Source organism: Sapajus apella, unplaced genomic scaffold (genome assembly GCF_009761245.1).
Source record: "Sapajus apella isolate SASKATOON/1434 unplaced genomic scaffold, GSC_monkey_1.0 scaffold123, whole genome shotgun sequence".
NCBI lineage: Eukaryota > Metazoa > Chordata > Mammalia > Primates > Cebidae > Sapajus > Sapajus apella.
In genome coordinates, this window is record NW_022437063.1 from 2,860,003 (window position 1) to 2,880,252 (window position 20,250).

At 40.8% G+C, this 20,250-nt stretch overlaps 1 protein-coding gene across 3 annotated transcripts in view; it reads left to right on the top strand.

Moving 5' to 3' along the window:
• ATXN10 (ataxin 10) overlaps positions 1–20,250 on the top strand; it is a 165,246-nt gene that overhangs the window by 3,052 nt on the left and 141,944 nt on the right. For 2 of the 3 annotated variants that reach the window (XM_032261462.1, XM_032261461.1), the window contains exons 2-4: positions 11,525–11,674; positions 13,980–14,171; positions 17,778–17,860. In XM_032261462.1, coding sequence (XP_032117353.1) covers positions 11,525–11,674; positions 13,980–14,171; positions 17,778–17,860 — 425 coding nt within the window. The remainder of the gene's footprint in view (positions 1–11,524; positions 11,675–13,979; positions 14,172–17,777; positions 17,861–20,250) is intronic. The other variant, XM_032261463.1, reaches the window with a different exon arrangement.

Here is a 20,250-nt window from a genome sequence, read left to right on the forward strand (position 1 = left end):
CACCATGTTGACCAGGATGGTCTCGATCTCTTGACCTCGTGATCCACCCGCCTCGGCCTCCCAAAGTGCTGGGATTACAGGCTTGAGCCACCGCGCCCGGCCAACCCACTTCTTAAACAGTGTCTTGGTCAGTAAAATTATTTAAACATTGCCTATGGTCATATAATGTCAGTATTAAGATATTCCTCAGCTATGTCTTCTCTGTGTAAGGTAATTCCTTTTTCTCACATTTGTTTTATACTTTTTGTTTAATGCAGATATCGGTGTATTTCGTATTTGCTTACCAAGTTGTCTTGCTGTGAGTCTTTGCAAGTCATGTTACATTCTTTCTGAATAAGTAAGAAATATATTTAAAATTCTATTTTAGTTGCTCTTTTATCTTTTTGTTTGTTTTGTTTTCAGACAAGGACTCAGTTTGTTGCCTCAGCTGGAGTACATTTTTCTAGAGAAGGGGTCTCACTATGTTGTACAGGCTGGTCTCGAACTCCTGGCCTCAAGTGATCCTCCTGCCTCAGCCTCCCAAAGTGTTGGGATTACAGGCATGAGCCACCGTGCCTGGCTAGTTACCTTTATGATGCATCTCTGAGGGCTATTCAGACCCCACAGAGTGTAGAGCGAGGCGAGATCGATTGTCATACTCCATCTGTGCTGTTCATTAAGTAGCCACTAGCTACATGTAGCTACTTAATTAATTGAAAATAAGTAAAATTAATGTTTCAGTTCCTTAATTGCATTAGCCATATTTTTTAATTTTTAATTTTATTATTATATATTTAGAGACGGTCACATTCTGTTGCCCAAGCTGGAGTTCAGTGGCACGATCGTAGTTCACTGCAGCCTCGACTTCTGGGCTCAAGCGATCCTCCTGCCTCAGCTTCCCCAGTAGCTGGGACTACAGGTGCACATACCATGCCCCGCTAATTTTTTTGTTTATTTTCTGTAGAGATGGGGGTCTTGCCGTGTTGCCCAGGATGGCATTAGCCATATTTTAAGAGCTCAGTGGCCACATGAAATTGTGACAGCACAGGTATAGAATATTTCCATCATCACAGTAAGTTCTGAAGATAGTGCTGTTCTGTAATTTATTGTTTTCTATAGGGGAGATTGTGTTCTGACTTGAGTATTCTTGAAATAATGGAACATTTGGTTACGTTTCTATAAATTCATCTCTTAAACTAATACCTCATAGCTGTTCCACCTGATAAGCTTCCTGAATAAAGTGGGCACGTCGCATTCACTGTGTGCCTGGCATCTAGCATAGAGCGGATAGTGGCAGATGCTTAACAGTTTCTTGTGGAGTTGCTGCTAATTCTATAACTTATTACTCGTTGTGCTTGCTTGGTCTGGTACTTACTCACTTAGACAGTAATTTCTTTTTCAGCTTCTCTCAGTATAGCTCATTTTTTCTCTTTTAATCTGTTTAGACAAAATGAGGTTTTTGTTGGTGTTTAATTTAAAAATTAGAAAAAATAAATTCAGGCCAAAAGGTCTTAAAGAAAAAAAAAAAAAGAAAATGAAAAGGCAAGTCCTGGACTTAGAGAAGTATTTACAATATGTATGACAAAGCAGTTGTTTCAGAATATATAAAGTTCTCTTATAACTTAATAAGAAAGACTCCTATCACTCAATTTAAAAATTGGGCAAAAACAAGGAAGAACAATGAAGGCCAATAAGCATATGATAAAGTGCTCCAAATCATTAGTCATTAGGGAAATGCAGTGAAAACCACAGTGAGAGACTACTGCATACCATTTAGGATGACTATTATCAAACAAACGGAGAAGAACAAGTATTGTTGAGGATATGGAGATAGGGAATCCGCGTGTGTTGCTGGTGGACATGTAAAATGGTGAACGGAGAAGAACAAGTATTGTTGAGGGTATGGAGATAGGGAATCCGCGTGTGTTGCTGGTGGACATGTAAAATGGTGCTGCCGCTATGGAAAATAATTTGGTGGGTCCTCAAAAAGCTAAACATGGAATATGGCCAAGCAGTTTTACTCTTAGGTATATGGCCTAAGAAAATGAAAAAGGACAGATAAGTGATTCTGTTTTTATGAAATACCTAGAACAGACAAACTTGTAGAGACAAAGTGGATTAGCGGTTACTAGGATTTGGAGACGGGGGAAATGGGGAGTTACTGCTTCATGTTTACAGAGTTTTTATTTGGGTGTTAAAAACTTTGGAAATGGAGGTGATAGTTGTACAACATTGTGAATATAATTAAAGCCACTGAACTGTAGACTTGTAATGGACAAAATGGCAAATTTTATGTTATATATGTATTTTACTGCAGTTAAAAAAATTAATAATGTAGCAAAATCCATTTAATTGTACACTTTAAATGGGTGACCTGTGTGCCACGTGAACTCTTATCTCAATAGTGCTGTTACAAACAAAACCGTAATAAGCTACCTCTGCACGCCTGTTAGAATAGCTACGATGAAAATGACTGACCACTGAATTTTGGTGGGCCTGTGAAGCTATATATTTACAATTAAAAAAGTCACATTGCTTGGAGTGGAGGGGAGGTGTTTAAAGTATGAGCTCTTCCCTCACTGCTATTTTTGTTTCATAATAAAATAGCATTTTATGTATCCTTTTCCCTACTCAGTAGTGCTTTTCTTGAAAGCAGAGACTTTATGGTGTTTCTTAGCAGGGTGCCTGGCCCATTTTGGATACTTTGTAAATGTTGAACTGAACTGAATAGAGCAGTGAGGAGCTACTGCAGTAGCTCCAATGAGCTGATCAGTAATTACTCAAATTACTAAAATGCTATTGATTTGCTTTCCTATGTAATTCATTCATTGAATCATGGCACACATGATATATGTAAGATCTGTGCTTGGTGCTGCAGCTGTGGTCCGTATGATAAAATGAACTATGTGTAGCTTACTTTGAATTACTAATAGGAATAGCTCAAATGCTACTATTAAATTTAATAAATTTGTAATTTGTTAAAAATATATATTTGTAATTTATATTTACAAAATCTGTAAATTTGTAAGTATAACTGTCTTAAGCCTTCATTCCTTTGCCTATACACACACTGCTGATTTTCCCTCATGGTTGAATTATTTCACTTCCTTTTGAAAGTGCTTACCTCTTTCGAATAACTTAACGTAGAGTATTACGGTCACTTACCTACCAGTCTCACTAGAGTGAGAGCAGCCTGAAGGCAGGATTCTTACTTACCTCTGTTTTCAGTACCACTTTCAGACCTAGCACGTAATGAGCATTCAGTAGTATTTTTATTATTTTAACACCTAATTTTCTTGAGCCATGAGAGATAAAAGGAGAGCATAGAAGAAAGACTTCAATTAGGAGGGGACAGGAAAGGTTAAATATGACAGATGACTGATTTCAAGGGGTAAAAAAATGACTTGATGTTGTTACTTTATGTTGACTAACCTTCTTAAAGAAACTGGATAGATTAAGCACTTTTGAGGTCAGTGTACCACAGAGGTAAAAATAAACCTATCCATCTGTGTATACACTTATATGGGTTTCCCCCAGACATTACTGACCCTCTGGCCAGCAAATGTCTTTGACTGCACTGAAACACACAAAAACCTAAAAAACAAAAACCCACACGAGTCATCAGCTTGGCTAAGGATGCCATATGGCATTTTGACTCAACCATGATTCAGCTCAACTTTGTTGAGAGAGAACATCAATTAAGTTACACTATAAAAAGCACATTTTAGAGTGTGATGGCAATTTCCTTTATTTTTACCTATGCCACGAGCTGAAATACTACATGGAATTGTTTGGTAAGGTGTTCTGACTCAGCTTCAAAATACAGAAGTGGTCAGTGTAAGCCACCTCTTACGTTCAATTATCTTAAACGCATGAAGAAGACAGGAAAGAGTTCGAGCCAGCCAATGAAAATAAGTAAGGTTAGGATTGTGACCACCAGTACCCTCAGAGCAGTTTCTCAGCTCTTTCATTCTTCCAGTCTTTTGTAGTGGTTATTGGTCACTGGACTGTGAGCAAGGACACTCCGAAGCAAAGGAACTGTGGGACTACCACTAGGCTGAGCTGAGCCCTCTGATGGCCACAAGCTTAGAGAAGTTAGATTAGATTAACAGGATGATCCATAAGTGAGGGATGCTCTCTCATGATAGCTATTGAGGAGTTTGTGTGCTGCTTAGAACAGTGCTTGGCACCTCATATACACAGTTGAAAGTGTTGTCGTTGTTGGTGTCATTGTCATCATCAATGAGAATATTTTAAAACTATCCAAAGACTTTTAAAAAGACTTAAATAGTAAGAAACAGCTTTGTATTATAGGAAACCTCAAAGACATCAGTACTTCCCAAATTGATCTATGGATTCAATGCCATTCAAAATAAAATTGCAGCAGTGTTTTTGCTAGAAATTCACAAACTGATTTTTTAAGTTATTTGAGAAACTCCTAAATTTTCTCTTACGCTCTGAACTCTCATCCCTTTAAGGGTCTGTTTGTTTGTTTGTTTTTGAGATAGAGTCTCACTGTGTCACCCAGGCTGGAGGGCAGAGTACAGCAGTGCTATCACAATGCCACCATGCTCTGCTAATTAATTTTTTTGTAGAGTTTAGGTCTCACTGTGTTTCCCAGGCTGGTCTTGAACTCCCGGGCTCAAGTGATTCTCTTGTCTCAGCCTCCCATAGTATTGGGACTACAGGTGTGAGCCACTGTGCCTGGCACCCTTTAAGGTTTTTTAACATGAATCCTTTTCTGACTCCCCAGTTCTTAAGATTCTTCTTTGTGGCCTCAGCAAAATTCCCTGTATCCTGAACTCTTCTCTAAACACCCATTTTCATCTTGATCTAAATGACATATGGCTCACTTCTGAGGAACACGCCTTTCCCAGAGTTCTTGAAAGTGGGAGACTGTTTTCTCTCCTGCACTCAGTGTTCTGCTTGGCTCAGAGGTGTGGTAGTTCTCCTTGTCATTGCTGCTTTCAGACCTTTTTCCTCCATAGACCCCTCCAACGCTTAATCTCCTGACATCAGAGTATCACTGGTTTAATCACTTTTGTAGTTAAAAGAGATCTGTGGGTCAGTCTATCTCATTCCTTGAAGAGTTTAGCTCTGGTTCACCTCTTCCACTCTATTACGTCTCCTGTCTTAAATCTTGGTTATTTCATTATTTATGTAGATTATCCTTTCATTATCCTGGCCTCGAATTGCTTTGACTTTCTGTCCTTCAGTGAGCTTGACCTCCATCCCATCTCAGCCACATACTGCCATACCTTACTTAGGCCTTATCCTTAACCATAGCCACCTTTCTCCACAATTTCAAGAGTTCCACTCCCTGTTGTGTCTTCTCTTTAGGGCTGCTGCTTCTTCAAATCTTTTTTTTTTTTTTTTTTTGAGACAGAGTTTCGCTCTGTAGCCCGGGCTGGAGCGCAGTGGTATGATCTTGGCTCACTGCAACCCCTGCCTCCCGGGTTCAGGCAAGTCTCCTGCCTCATCTTCCCACGTAGCTGGGATTACAGGTGTGTGCCACCACACCCAGCTAATTTTTTATTTTTCATAGAGACAGGGTTTTACCACGTTGGCCAGGCTGGTCTCAAACTCCTGACCTCTGGTGATCCACCTGCCTCAGCCTCCCAGAGTGCTGGGATTACAGGTGTCAGTCCCACACCTGGCTGGCTCCATCAAGTCTTTAACCTCATCAGGACCTACAATCTTTTGACCCTGCTTCCTATTTACTACCCCTTTTGTTCTTTATTCCCCTTCATGTTCACATTGCCGTCTTGATCTGGCTTAGATCCATGGATAAGTAATGAGAGCATTTTCTTGTGTACATCCTCAACTCCCCAGCCTCCTCTCTAACCTTTGTTATGCTTGCCTGGTAAAACTCCAGCTCTGCTTAAATCCAACTTGCTGTTTCCCTCGTGCCAGTACCCAAATAGCTGAAGAAGGCGAGAGAAAGCGTACAGCCACGCAGACTGTCTCACTTTAAATTGCTGATCACTAACTAAGGTGGCCCTTAACTCTCCTGCCCACCTACGCAGATATTTCATGCCCTGTTCTCTTCACACCTCCATCCCCTCTCACCCTCACTCTCAGCTTTCTATTTACTGAGAAAATAGGAGTAACTGGAAGATAATTTCCAGGAACTCTTGTCACCCTCTCTGCCCACCTGCTTGTATCTGTGCCATCATCTGCCTTTTCTTCTGTTCCTGTGGATGAGCAGTCTTGCTCTGAATGTACGTTCCCCATAGATTTGCACTAAATTCCACTCGTTTTTGTACACAGCTCCAGCAGTCTTGTTTTCTCCTGCTTTAAAAAAATCATCAGTTTTACCCTTTCTATGGGATTGCACTCATCAGTTTATAGATCTGCTGTTAATTTTTCCCATCCTAAGAAGAACCTCTCCCTCCATTTCCCTGAGTGATAATCCTTCCCAGATCTCAGAACTCTGTCCTCAGCCCTCTTCTCTTTTCTGCCTGTATTTACTCTCACAGTATTCTCACTTAGTCTTGTGGCTTTAGTAACTTAGTTTGCTGGTGACTAACATTTTTCTCTAGCTGGACTTTTTTTTTTGAGACAAGGTCTTGCTCTGTCACCCAGGCTGGAGTGCAGTGGCACGAGCATCACCCACTATAGCCTTGACTTCCTAGGCTCAAGCAGTTCTCCTGCCCCAGCCACTCTTGCGGCTGGAACTACAGGCATGCACCACCACACTCGACTAATTTTTAAAATTTTTTTATAGAGACGGGGTCTTACCGTGTTGCCCAGGCTGGTCTTGAACTTCTGGGCTTAAGTGATCCTCCTGCCTTGGCCTCCCAAAGTGCTGGAGTTACAGGCATGAGCCACCGCCCCTGGCTTAGCGAGGCTTTTCTCCTGAATGCTAGGCTTGTTTATTCTCTGACTACTTCAAGTTCTACTTGTATTTCTCCTGATCCTCTCATCCACCAGATATCCTCAGATTGGTCTTTGTTTCTGTAAACAATCAATACATTTTTCAGTTTATGTCTCAGGCTGAAGTTTTGGGTTCATCCTTCACTCCCCCTTTTTAGACACCCCTCATAAGAATTCAGCATGAAGTCCTATTGGCTCTATCTTTAGAATATCCAGAATCTGATTTCTATTTACCATACTTGCTGCTTTCCCTCTGCTCTAAAAACAGCCTCGTAAGTGTCTCCTGCTGTTTTCTCTTTTCTCTTTAAGATTGATTCTTTACAGAGCAGCCAAAGGGATCCTTTTAATATGTAAGTCAGATGCTGTCACCCCTCTGCTCAGAACCTTTCATGGGCCAGCGTGGTGACTCACACCTGTAATCCCAGCACTTTGGGAGGCTAAGGCAGGCTGATCCCTTGAGGCCAGGAGTTTGAGAGCAGCCTGACCAACATGGTGAAAACCCATCTCTACTGAAGATACAAAAATTTGCTGGGCATGGTGGCACATGCCTGTAATCTCAGCTACTTGGGAGGCTGAGGCAGAAGAATTGCTTGAACCTGGGAGGCAGAGGTTGCAGTGAGCCGAGATCCTGCCACTGTACCCCATCCTGGGCCACAGAGCAAGAGTGTCTCAAAAAGTGAGAAAAAGAACCTTCCGTGGTTTCACACCAGGCTAAAAGCCAGCGTCCTTCCACGGCCTCCTTTGCCTGTGCTGGGGGGCTCCGCCTTCTTTCTCTGAGTGGCACTTCTCTTTTGTTCCCTCGCTGGGGTTCATCCAGGCCAGCCCTGACCTCCCTGTGGCATGTTGTGTATGCTTTTGCCTCTAGTCCAAGCTCTTCTCCCAGCAAGATGCATAGTTGGCTCCCTCACCTTTGTATCTGTGCATAAGTAATACTTTTAAAATACAGTTTATCCCTGGTGGTCTAGTGGTTAGGAAAAAAGAAAAAAAATAGGGTTAAAAAATGTCTTATTTACAGCATCTTTCTCTAAGAATATATTCTCCTTGTATTTTCTTCCAAAGCCTTGCAATTTTGTCTTCCGTATATTCCTAAATCCATCTGGTGTTACTTTCTGGGTAGTTGTAAGTAAAGAGCCAATTCAGGTTTTTTCCTTGTAGATTAACAGTTGTTACAGCACCTCTTGGAACACAGTCCATCTTCCCCAGGAGGTCTTGAATGCTATTGATAAATGCCATGTATCAAGTTACCACGTATGCACAGTTCTGCCCCTGGACGCTCTATTCTATTCCAGTGGTTGATTTTCTGTCTCTGAGCTAATTTCACCTTTTCTTAGCTTCTCTTTCTTTCTTTTCATGTATTTTTAGAGACAAGGTCTCGCTCTGTCACCCATGCCAGAGTGCAGTGTTATGATTGTAGCTCACTATAGCCTTGAACTCGTGGATTCAAGCAATCCTCCTGCGTCAGGCTCTTGAGTAGCTGGGACTGAGGCACAGACCACTAAGCTCAGCTAATTAAAACAAGTTTTTTTGTAGAGATGGAGTCTTGCTATATTAGGCAGGTCTTGAACTCCTGGCTTCTGCCTCCCAAAGCACTGGGATTATAGGCATGAACCACTGCGCCTGGCCTTCTTAGTTCCTTTCATTTAACACAGTGTGTTTGTTCTGATGAGAGATGGATTTTGAATGTGATGAGGACAGTGGGAAAGAGGAAGCATGTGGTTTTTGGGGAGTGGGGAGAGGACTGGTATGTTTGGAACCCTTTAAAGCAGGGGTTGCCAAACCATGGCCAGATCTGGCCCACTACCTGTTTTTTTTATGACACATGGGGAGTTAAGAATGGTTTTTTTATGTTTTTAAATGGTTGGGGAGATAATAAAATTTCATGACACATGACAATTATATGAATTTTAAATTTTGGTTTCCACAAACAGTTTCATTAGAGCCCAGCCATGTTCACTTGTTTAGGTGCTGCCTGTGGCTGCTTTTGTGCACCAGGGAATTGAGAGTGTGGCAGAGGCTGTTTGGCCATCAAAGCTTGAAATATTCACTCTCTGACCCTTTACAGAATAAGTGTATGACCCTGCAAAATGGAGTGATCTGGGTTGTCAAGAACCGTGTCAGAATCCTGGATGTGACAGAAGAGGAGAGAAGAGTATAAAAAGAAGTTTGCGTGCTATGCAGATTCCAAACTTTTGCCCTAGGCTGTTTGTGGCAGGAGATACAAATGTTTTTATTTTCTGTTGTTCAGCCCTGTCCAATCAAATCAGCAAGATTTATGGTTTTAAGTAACAACCAGTGATTGTTATTTTAATCTCTGGACTGTGTGTATTTTCATAGCTTTTCTCATGGCAGTTGTTAAACTACTCTAAACCACATACGCCAGTTTTTAAGTAAATCTAAGGTATTAGAATAAATCTTTTAACAAGTAGGAAGGCCTTAGTTGTGGCATTACAATGACTAGCATGTAGCTTTCATTTTCAGTAGGAGGTCCCACCTGATAATTAACTGTGAAATGTGTATACATGCAGTGTATTAGACCTATCTAACCTGTTACATATAATCACAGGTAGTTTTCTTTTAATTTTTCTCAAATAAGACTTGCCAAGATTAAACCCTACAGATCTGTTCAGACTTGAAGGAAATGAAATTCTATCTTTTGTATAATTCAAAGGACTTTTTTTGGTTCTGTAATGTAACATTTCATCTATACATTGTCTTCAGGGTATGCATTCCTTTCTAATAGGAATGTCTAACGGTTGAATTTTAATTGTCCTTGTAAGTACTTTCTGTCTTCTGTGAGTGAAGTAGCTAAGCTTTTTAAAGTCTCTGTATTTTTTGTTAGTTTGGTTAAAGCAGAAATGACAGCAGTTATTATTAATAACATTTGTGATACTGGAGTATTGGTCTTTACTATTTCATTGTTGTTAATCATTACACATATTGAACTGCATTGTCTTACAGTGAACACAGATTTTTGCAGACAAGACACTAGGACTACTCCAGATCTGTAATGCCAAATAGTTTTCTTTCAAGGCTGTAGAGAAGGTAAAAATGTATAGAAGAGTTAAATGCTTTCATAGTATTTACTGTTTTTGAGTAAAAGCTTTTTTGTCCTCATCTGCTGAAAGTTGTTGATATATTATATTGTGTAAAACTAGGGTGAATAGAAGCTATAGCTATTTATTGTATGACTCTAGCGGAACAGTTTTTACTGCCACCTTTTATAAAAGGAAATAGACATCTAAAACATGTTCTTTGTTCTTAAGACATTATTAAAATACAGTTAATTGGGTTACAACTCCTCCCAGACCTGCAAGCTTATCCACTGTATCATTTAAAGGGGAAGGAGAAATTCAATATTTGCTTAATAGCAATCATAAAATATCTACATAATATTCACATCTAGTTTCTGAGTTGAGATTATATGGATTTCTTAATGGGAAAGGGAGAGTTGAGTGGATGCCTCAGTTTCCCCTTCTTTCAGTTGCTGACTCAAAGAGCACTGATCTCACTGCTCATGTCAGGCCTGATGCCTGGGTCTGAGCACAGGCTCGGCAAGTACTTGGATTACATAGCAAGGTAGTGATGCAGTCAGGGGCCACTGAGTGTGCGAACAGTCTCCTCACTGTTTAAAACTTGAACAAAGTCAATTAGTGGGTGCCAGTTCTGGGCCCTAGAGATAGAGAAAAGAATAAAAGCTAGTCTCTATTTTTCAAGGACTTACAAGCTAGCTGGGGAGATAGGATAAGTAAATATTACCTGATGTGGACAAGTTATTCCAGCCTTAAGAACAGAGCTCCAGGGAGGCATAGAGGGAGTCTCTTTGTCTGGAAAAGAGGAGGAGTTTCACCGGGGCTGTGAGTTTTCCAAAGGTTTAAAAGGAGATGCAAGTTTCTCCCAGGCATAGGATTGGGAGATTTAGAGAGGACTTTGTTCTGCTGGTGGGATATGTTTGAGCAAAGACCAAAGATTGGCGGTATCGGAGTTTTCAGGAATCCATGGTGTACAACCTGGGGAGAGCATATGACAGTGATCACAGCCCCACATTAGTTTTCCTTTATACCACAGACGTGAATTATTGTGTGCCAAATGGATGCTGTCATGATTACTCTTTAGTTGCTATTAATAGTTATTTGGATTTCAGGAATCTTTTGGTTGGCCTTAGCTCAGTTAAATGCTTTTCGTTTGGTTAAAATTATTATAAAGCCATGGTGCATATATAACAAATTCACACGTAGCATTGGGAATTATTCACAACATAATTCATGAACTTAGTATTTATTCTGTGGTCGGGATGTCATTTTTCCAGTTTTCTTTAAGAATATTGCTTTTCGCCAGGCGCGGTGGCTCAAGCCTGTAATCCCAGCACTTTGGGCGGCCGAGGCGGGTGGATCACGAGGTCAACAGATCGAGACCATCCTGGTCAACATGGTGAAACCCCGTCTCTACCAAAAATACAAAAAATTAGCTGGGCATGGTGGCGCGTGCCTGTAATCCCAGCTACTCAGGAGGCTGAGGCAGGAGAATTGCCTGAACCCAGGAGGCGGAGGTTGCGGTGAGCCGAGATCGCACCATTGCACTCCAGCCTGGGTAACGTGAGTGAAACTCTGTCTCAGGAAAAAAAAAAAAAAACACCACAAAAAGAATATTGCTTTTCTTCTATCTTGTTTAGTCTGCACCATAGTTTGATTCCAAACCTTTTGCTGTGCGAGATACCAATTTTGAGTAAAGCAGACATTAAGATCACAAGGAATGACTTCAGGGAAGATCACTCACAAGGGAAAGGTGGTGCCCATGTGAGAGGCAGATGGCAGAGGATCAGGTGAAAGAAAGAATTCTCACTGCTTTACTACAGTTGTAAATACACTTTTCTTAGTCATCTTAGTAGGGAAAGAGGCGTTATTGAAGTTTATTCAATTGCAGAGCTCTACTTTTATTTGACTATAACATTAACTAATACGTGGGTTCAAAACTTCATGCAGATGGGGCAGATAGAGGTGATTAGATTTGTTCTTTGGCCTAGAAATTGTGATCAGCCTTAGCATTCTTCACAATGTTTTAAACTCCTGGGTATTTTCTTAGCTTATTAGTGTCTGCAATATATTTAGTACTTTTTAAAGCTACCTTAAGAGTGTTAGTGACTTGGCCGGGCGCAGTGGCTCACGCCTGGAATCCCAGCACTTTGGGAGGCTGAGGCGGGCAGATCACGAGGTCAAGAGATCAAGACCATCCTGGCCGACAGGATGAAACCCCATCTCTACTAAAAATACAAAAAAAAAATTAGCTGGGGGTGGTGGCGTGCACTTGTAGTCCCAGCTACTTGGGAGGCTGAGGCAGGAGCATTGCTTGAACTTGGGAGGCGGAGGTTGCAGTGAGCTGAGATTGCGCCATTGCACTCCAGCCTGGCAACAGAGCAAGACTCCGTCTCAAAGAAAAAAAAGAGGGTTAGTAAATATTCTTCTTATGGCAATATTGTCACTAAAAATGGCCTATATACTTGTTTCATACAGTTTATTTAGGCAAGATTAGTGCTGTGCCCTTGCATTTTTATTTTTTAATTTGGTCACATCACTCAGTTGTCGAGACGCTGAGTCAAAGTTTCATCGTCTACACTCAGAGGGCCGACTGGGGGAGACATAGACAAATTATTTTATGTGCGGTTTCCCAGTTTTTAATTAATTTATACTCTGCCTCTTTCCAAAACTGAATTTAAGGTACCTTAAAAAAATAAATACAATGAGAAAAAGATAAGGGAGGAAATTAGGGAGAGTGGAAAAATCAGATAGAAAAAGTAAGGATTCATATTGTTGTTAAACATGGTCATAAATTTGACTCCAGACTTAAGAAAGGCCCGGACAGAGAGAAAATGTAATGAATAATGTGAGTTCTATTGTCTATTGGTAAGATAAAAACCCACATCACTTGGTGTATAAAAAGTCGTGGTACTGAAGTTCAGGGAGAGAAGTATTTCCTCTGGCCCCAGAAAAGGGGCCTCCATAGGTGTCTCCTGCAGCAACTGAGCAGCTCTGTAATCTGGGCAGCTCAGTGTCCGAGTTGTAAATGAACATGTGGCTCCCTGCTGGTCTGGCTCAGTCCAAGGGCGAAATACCTTTTTCAGAGAAACAGCACAGTGATTCTACAGCGAGAGCAAAAGCAGAAAATTCATATGGTCCGAATCATTTGCGAGAATCACTTAAATTGTCCAATGTAACAATTTTCCTTCTAACATTAAAACAGATTGCTGTTTCTTTAGGGGATTTATGGAATGAGGAAGTTGGCTTGCATTTAGGTGCCATGTTGCACACAAAAAATTCTTATCTTTAAAGCTCTGGAATGATAGGCAGTGCAGGCAGTTCTCCTGGCATGAGAGGCATGCAGCGACTCAGATGCCCGCAGGGAACAGCCACCAGCTCCTCTTTCTCCCTGGGCATACATTCTTGCTGGAAGAACGGGCACACTTTACATTCTCCCTCCCTCTTTCCCTCCCTCCTTTCTCTCCCATCTGTGTCGCTGGCTATATAGAAGTCGGGGGTGTGTGTTGTCAGCCTCACAGTGTCTACACAGTAGATAGTACCCTTGTCCTATAGGAATATTGTCTTACAACTGAACTTAAAGGTACATACTGGGTGACAGAGGACCGGACTATATTCTCTGTCTAGAACATTAAATGTAGATACTCTGTTCTGATTAAGGGCAGATCCATAAGCACGAGCAGTCACCGGAACTGGGACTTGGGTTGTCATGGGTAGTGACATGACATTGCAGGCCAGAGTGCCTCAGGTGGCTCTGTGGCTCTGCCAGTTATCAGCTGAGTGATTTGGGCACGTTACTTACCGGCTCTACTTCACTTACCTTTTCTGTAACATGGAGAGGACGGTGTTGGCTTCATAGACTGTTGCAAAGACTGAATGAGAAAATACATGAAAAGGGACAAGAACAGTGCCTGGATGCATAATATGTAAGTGCTCAATATATGCAGATCTTTTATTTGGTGTTGTAAGTTAAGGAGCTAGATCAGATAAGCCTAGTCCCTCTCCCCACAATAGTAGATGAAAGCAGTTTTCTGAACAGGACATTTGGAAATTATAGTCTTTTTTCTTGTTTGTAACAATTTTATCCTTTTTCAGAGAAACAGCACCCAGGACTATCTTCCAAAGAGTTCTGGATATCCTAAAGAAATCCTCTCATGCTGTTGAGCTTGCCTGCAGAGATCCATCCCAAGCAGAAAATCTGGCTTCCAGCCTGCAGTTAATAACAGAATGCTTCAGGTGTCTTCGAAATGCTTGCATAGAGTGTTCTGTGAACCAAAATTCAATCAGGTACTATTCCTTGTAGTTACACATGTACCTTTGATTCTGTTTCTTTGTATATGTGCATGCTGGTTCTGTCATTTGGCTTATCTGTTAGAAGTTGTTTTGGGCTGGGCGACGTGGCTCATGCCTATAATCCCAGCATTTTAGGAGGCTGAGGCAGGAGGATTGCTTGAGTCTAGGAGTTTAAGATCAGCGTGGGCAGCATGGCAAGACCCTGTCTTTACAAAAACAAAAACCACAAAAAATTAGCCGGACGTGGTGGCGTGCACCTGTAGTTCCAGCTACTCAGGAGGCTGAGATGGGAGAATTGCTTGAGCCTGAGAGAGGCAGAGGTTGCAGTAAGCTGAGATGATGCCATTGCTGCAGCCTGGACCACGTGGTGAGACTCCGTCTCGGGGAAAAAAAAAACAAAAACAAAAAAAGAAGTTGTTGTTTTGACATTTTAGTATCAAACACTGTTATTGCAGGATTGTCCTTTACATCTGCAGGAAACGAGAACAGATGTAAACTACTGATTAAATCTAGTAGAAAAAGTTGTTTATTAAAACTACAAGGAAGTTAAACTTTAAAACAGAAAACAAAGAAGTGAACATCCTAATACTGATTTTTTTTAAAAGAAACTTAAAGTCCACTATGTCTAACAGGAAGAAGTCCGCTACAGGTCCTACCATTGGAGTCTCTTCAACTAGTATATAATGGGGCAACATGTAATAGAGTCTAACAGTAGGGGCTAGATTTCTTATTTGTATTTATGTTTTGAGGTATTTGGTTCTTCAGAGTGTTTTGAAGCTAATTTTGAGTCTTTGTTCCTAGATTTTACTTGCTTAAGTTTACATGCAGTCCTTGACCTTAGGTTGTAAATATTTTAATTACTTTCAATGTTTTAATTTGTTCCTCTTGTCTTTGAACAATAAGAATATTTTGTAAATGTACAGGATGACCTGTCTTTCCTAAAGATCGTGTAAAGTTCCAACCTATGCTTCCTCTTATTTTATGATGTGCACATTTTTTTTTTTTTTTTTTTTTTGGAGACGGAGTTTTGCTCTTGTTACCCAGGCTGGAGTGCAATGGCGCGATCTCGGCTCACCGCAACCTCCGCCTCCTGGGTTCAGGCAATTCTCCTGCCTCAGCCTCCTGAGTAGCTGGGATTACAGGCACGCACCACCATGCCCAGCTAATTTTTGTATTTTTAGTAGAGACGGGGTTTCACCATGTTGACCAGGATGGTCTCGATCTCTTGACCTAGTGATCCACCCGCCTCAGCCTCCCAAAGTGCTGGGATTACAGGCGTGAGCCACCGCGTCCGGCAATGTGCACATTTTTAAAAGTAGTTAAAACATGAGCAGGCAAGCTGTCCAGTGCTGTTCTTTGCTTTTACATGTTACTGTCTCCTCCCAGAACCCAGAATCTTTCTTGTTTGATTTTATTGAATCTGCTTTTTATTAAAAATTTTTACTTGAAGTCAGAAGCCACAAACAGGATGCTTACTTTCTTTCCTGGAATTGAATGTGGACAGAGCCTCCAGGCTTCCCTGTCACCGCTGTGATGGGTGAGATTGGGCTGGTCCAGAAGCCATTTGAGGGACTCCCGTCGCTTAGACACATATACTCGAGGCTTTGACATGATTAATGAGATTTTTAAGATCAAAGGAGAGGGAGTAAAAAGTGAGTCATGTAACTTCAGTACTGAACCAGACCTGCCATCCGTTTGCAGATACATGGATAGAAACAATAATAATCTTGATGATAATAGTCAACATTCTAAAACGTAACTAGCTATAAGCTAGAAGCATTTGGCCAGAAGGCTAGTTTCTTCTGTCCTTTTCCAGTCAGGAGATGCTGTAGTGTGATGGGGAGGGAAAGGAGAGCCTTAGCACTAACTTTTGACTATGGCTGGCAAGTACACCTTTGTGCCTGGCCAACCTTGGTGGGGAAGGGAGCAAGCGTTTGGTGAGCCTGCCTTCGGCATTGGGCTTTGTCTCAAGTGCTTTACTTGTAGTATCTTCTTTGATTCTTAGAACAAACTCAAGAAATTTTTCCATTTTTACAAAAGAAAAAACTGCAACTTGGAGAGGTTAAATAACTTGTCTGAGAGTCACTTGTTAAGTGAGAGAGACTGGGAACATTCTCTCCATATCCAGACATCTGACTCTAAAGCTTAAGCTCAAAAGCAGTCAGCACTTGCTGTCCTGAGCCTTACACACTGGTCCTGTTGTGGATGACTGCTCCATCCTTACATGGCCATGTGACCCTGGACAGGTGACTTGGTCTTCCTGAATATCAGTTTTCTCCTCCGTAAAACTGGGTAAGCAATGTCTTCCAAACAGGCTGGTTATGGGATGCAAATGAGATTACTTATGTAAATGCTTAATGCACATAGTGTGGTCAGTAAATGTCAAGTGCACATAGTGTGCTCAGTAAACATTAAATGCTTCTGCCTCTGCCTTAGGAATGAATATATAATACAAGTTTATGTTAATACTACTTTCTTTCAAAGCAGTCAATTTTTATTTTTGGTTTTGAGTAATATGTGCAAACTATAAAAATTTGACCATTACAAAAATAAATACTATGGCAAATAAGTTATCAGTGATCTTTTGGTAGGGCCAGCAAAGCAAGGGCTGTTTGTGATATCTTTTTATTGCGTGCAACTTATGGTTGGACTGAAATGAAAATGAACATTTAAGGGTGTTAGTTTTTCTGCCTCTTCCCTTCTAGGATTGTGTTATTTTTCACTATTGATTTTTAAAGGAAAATTTCAACCATTTAGAGCAGCTGCTTTCAGAACGTAATTTTCTAGTTAGAAATACAACAAAGTGGCCGGGTGCGGTGGCTCACACCTATAATCCCAGCACTTTGGGAGGCCGAGGTGGGTGGATCACAAGGTCAGGAGTTCGAGACCAGCCTGATGAACGTGGTGAAACCCCGTCTCTACTAAAAACACAAAAATTAGCTGGGCATGGTGGTGCGCACCTATAATCCAGGCTACTCAGGAGGCTGAGGCACAAGAATCACTTGAACCCGGGAGGTGGAGGTTGCAGTGAACCAAGATCGTGCCACTGCACTCTAGCCTGGGCAACAGAGTGAGACTCAATCTCAAAAAAAAAAAAAAAAAAAAGAAATACAACAAAGATTCTAGTAAAGACTTTGTGGCCAAGCTTAACTAAGGCCAGTGTTTCTGAGCCAGTCAGACTGCAACAAGTACATATTTTTCTGATGTTTTATTTTAAGTTGTTAAAGAGTTAATCAAAAGGCGTGATGCTATTAAGGCCTAGATCTTTCTGCATCTTTTGCACTTTGTGTGGACTGGGATTGTTTTTGCCAAGAATGCATGGAATGGGACATAATACAGTAAAGCAAAGAATCTGAGTCGTAGGAGACTTCAGGAAGTGCTTGAAGAAAACTGTTGAAAGCAGCTGGCTCTGCGCGTAAATAAAACCCCTACTGACAGATTGCTGTACTTTTCCTATAAAGAGCCAGATAATAAATAATTCAGGCTTTCTAATCTCTGTCAGATTTCTCAGCTCTACCATTATAGTGCAAAACCAGCCATAGCCAATATATGAATGAAGGAACATGTCTAACTTTGTCTTTTTTTAAAAACCTGGTATAGGAACTTGGATACGATTGGTGTTGCTGTCGATTTGATTCTTCTGTTTCGTGAACTGCGAGTGGAGCAGGAATCTCTGTTGACAGGTAGCATGCAATATAATCCATGGATTATTTATATCTTTATAAAGGGTTCAAAACCAGTACTTTGAGTATTAACAGCATTAATTGAAGCACATGTTCTCTATTTCATGAGATGGGGAAACTTTAATATTAAAGAATTATAAAGTTGTAGCAACTTCCCTTCCTGAATGGCTGAATTTTGTTCCTCCCACATTTGTGTGTTGAAATCGGTCTATTCTGGTTGCTATAACAAAATGCCTTAGGCTGGGGAGTTTATAAACAGCAAATTTATTGCTCACAGTTCTGGAGGCTGGAAAGTCCAAGATTAAGGTACCAGCAGATTGAGTGTCTTGTGGGGGCTGCTCTCTTCTTCATAGATTGGTGCCTCTTGCTTTGTTTTCCTATGGGGGAAGGTGGAAGGTGGAAGGCAGAAGGCACAAACAAGCTCTTTGGGCACCTTTTATAAGGGCGCTAATCCTATTCACAAGGGCTCTACCATCATGACCTAGTCACTTCCCAAAGGCCCCATCTTATACTAGCGTGTTGCAGATTGATTAGATTTCAGCATATGAATTTTGGAGGGGCACAGATACTCAGATCATAGCATGGTCCTAACCCCCAGTACCCAGAATGTGACTGTTTTTGGAGGTAGGATCTTTAAAGAGGCAATTAAGGTAAAATGAGGGTATATGACTAGTGTCCTTATAGGAAGAGGAAATTAGGACATGGCCATGTGCAGAGTAAAGATCATGTGAAGACACAGGGAGAAGACGGCCATCTACAGGCCAAGGAGAGACACCTCAGAAGAAATCAGCTCTGTTGACACCTTGATGTCGGACCTCCAGCTACCACAACTGTATACAAATAAATGTCTGTTGTTTAAGCTGCCCAGTCTGTGGTAAGACTAATAGGCCATCTTTTAATATTTATGAATGTGGCAGGCCCAGGCCCTAGTCTAGGTTTTGGGTGTGATCCGAACAGTGACCAAAACTGACAAAAAAAAATCTCTGCCCTTAGAGAGCTCACATTCCGTTGAGGGAAGCCACATATTAAGTGTCTAAGTCAAGTATCTAGTGTGATGAAAAGGGAACTTGGCTCTGATGGTTAATGGTTGTTGACTTGGGATTAAGAGAAACACCAAGCTTCTTCAGACTCATTGGTAGAATGGTTTTGGTCTTTGTTCTTCTAGCATCAACACCTTTCCTTTGAACAGGGGCTATTATCTTAACATAATGTTTTGTAAAAACATGGATTTTTAATATATGATCTCTTTGTCTCAGGAATTGAAATACTCTATGGGTAAACCTAAATTATTTGATAATAAAATCTTAATGTTGGCTGGGTGTTGTGGCTCACACCTGTAATCCTAACACTTTGAGAGGCCAAGGTGGGCAGATTACTTGAGCTCAGGGGTTCAAGACCAGCCTAGGCAGCCTGGTGAAACCCTGTCTTTAAAAAAATACAAAGGCCAGGCGTGATGGTTCATGCCTGTAATCCCAGCGCTTTGGGAGGCCAAGGTGGGCAGATCACTTGAGGTCAGGAGTTCTAGACCAGCCTGGTCCACATGGTGAAATCCCTTCTCTACTACAAATACAAAAATTAGCTGGGGATGGTGTTGCATGCTTGGAATCCCAGCTACTCAGGAGGCTGAGGCAGAAGAATTGCTTGAACCCAGGAGGCAGAGGTTGCAGTGACCCGAGATCATGCCATTGCACTCCAGCCTGGGCAACAAGAGCAAGACCCTGTCTCAAATAAATAAATAAATAAATAAATAAAATTTTAATGTAAATTTCCAGTTGGGTAAGTTAGATCTACTAGATTATAGGTTAAATTTTGTTGTTGCTGTAGTAATAACTTGACCTTATAATTCAATGAATATATCCTTTAAATGAGAAATCGCCGTATTTAAAATATGATTTGACTTACAACTTGTTTTATATACAATTTTAATGCCTGTACTTTGCATATAACATGAGGCATATTCTCATTAATGTTAATATGTGTGCTTCTCTTGGTAGATAGATAAGAACTAGGGGTGATGGTCTTTTTTCACAGGTGAAATAAGCTAAATTAGCATGTTAGAGGCACTGCCTGGCTTGGTTTGATTTCTGTGATTTCTTAATGTTTTCATTTTAAACTCAATTTGCTAAAAATTTTTGGATCTTGCTATTTGATTTTGAAACCTTCCTTTGGGAAATGGTAATTAAAATTAATTACATCATTTAGGAATTCACACACAAAATACATCTCCAAGTTTTTTTGAGCATCAGTAATTTAAAAAATATTCTCAAGAAATTGAAAGGATGTAGGATTTAGCTGTGAAATGTTTTTGCTATACTATATATTTAAAGATAACTTCTGTAGTTCCGTTTTATAATAAAATGGAAGCATCAGTACTTAAAATTGGGGAATTA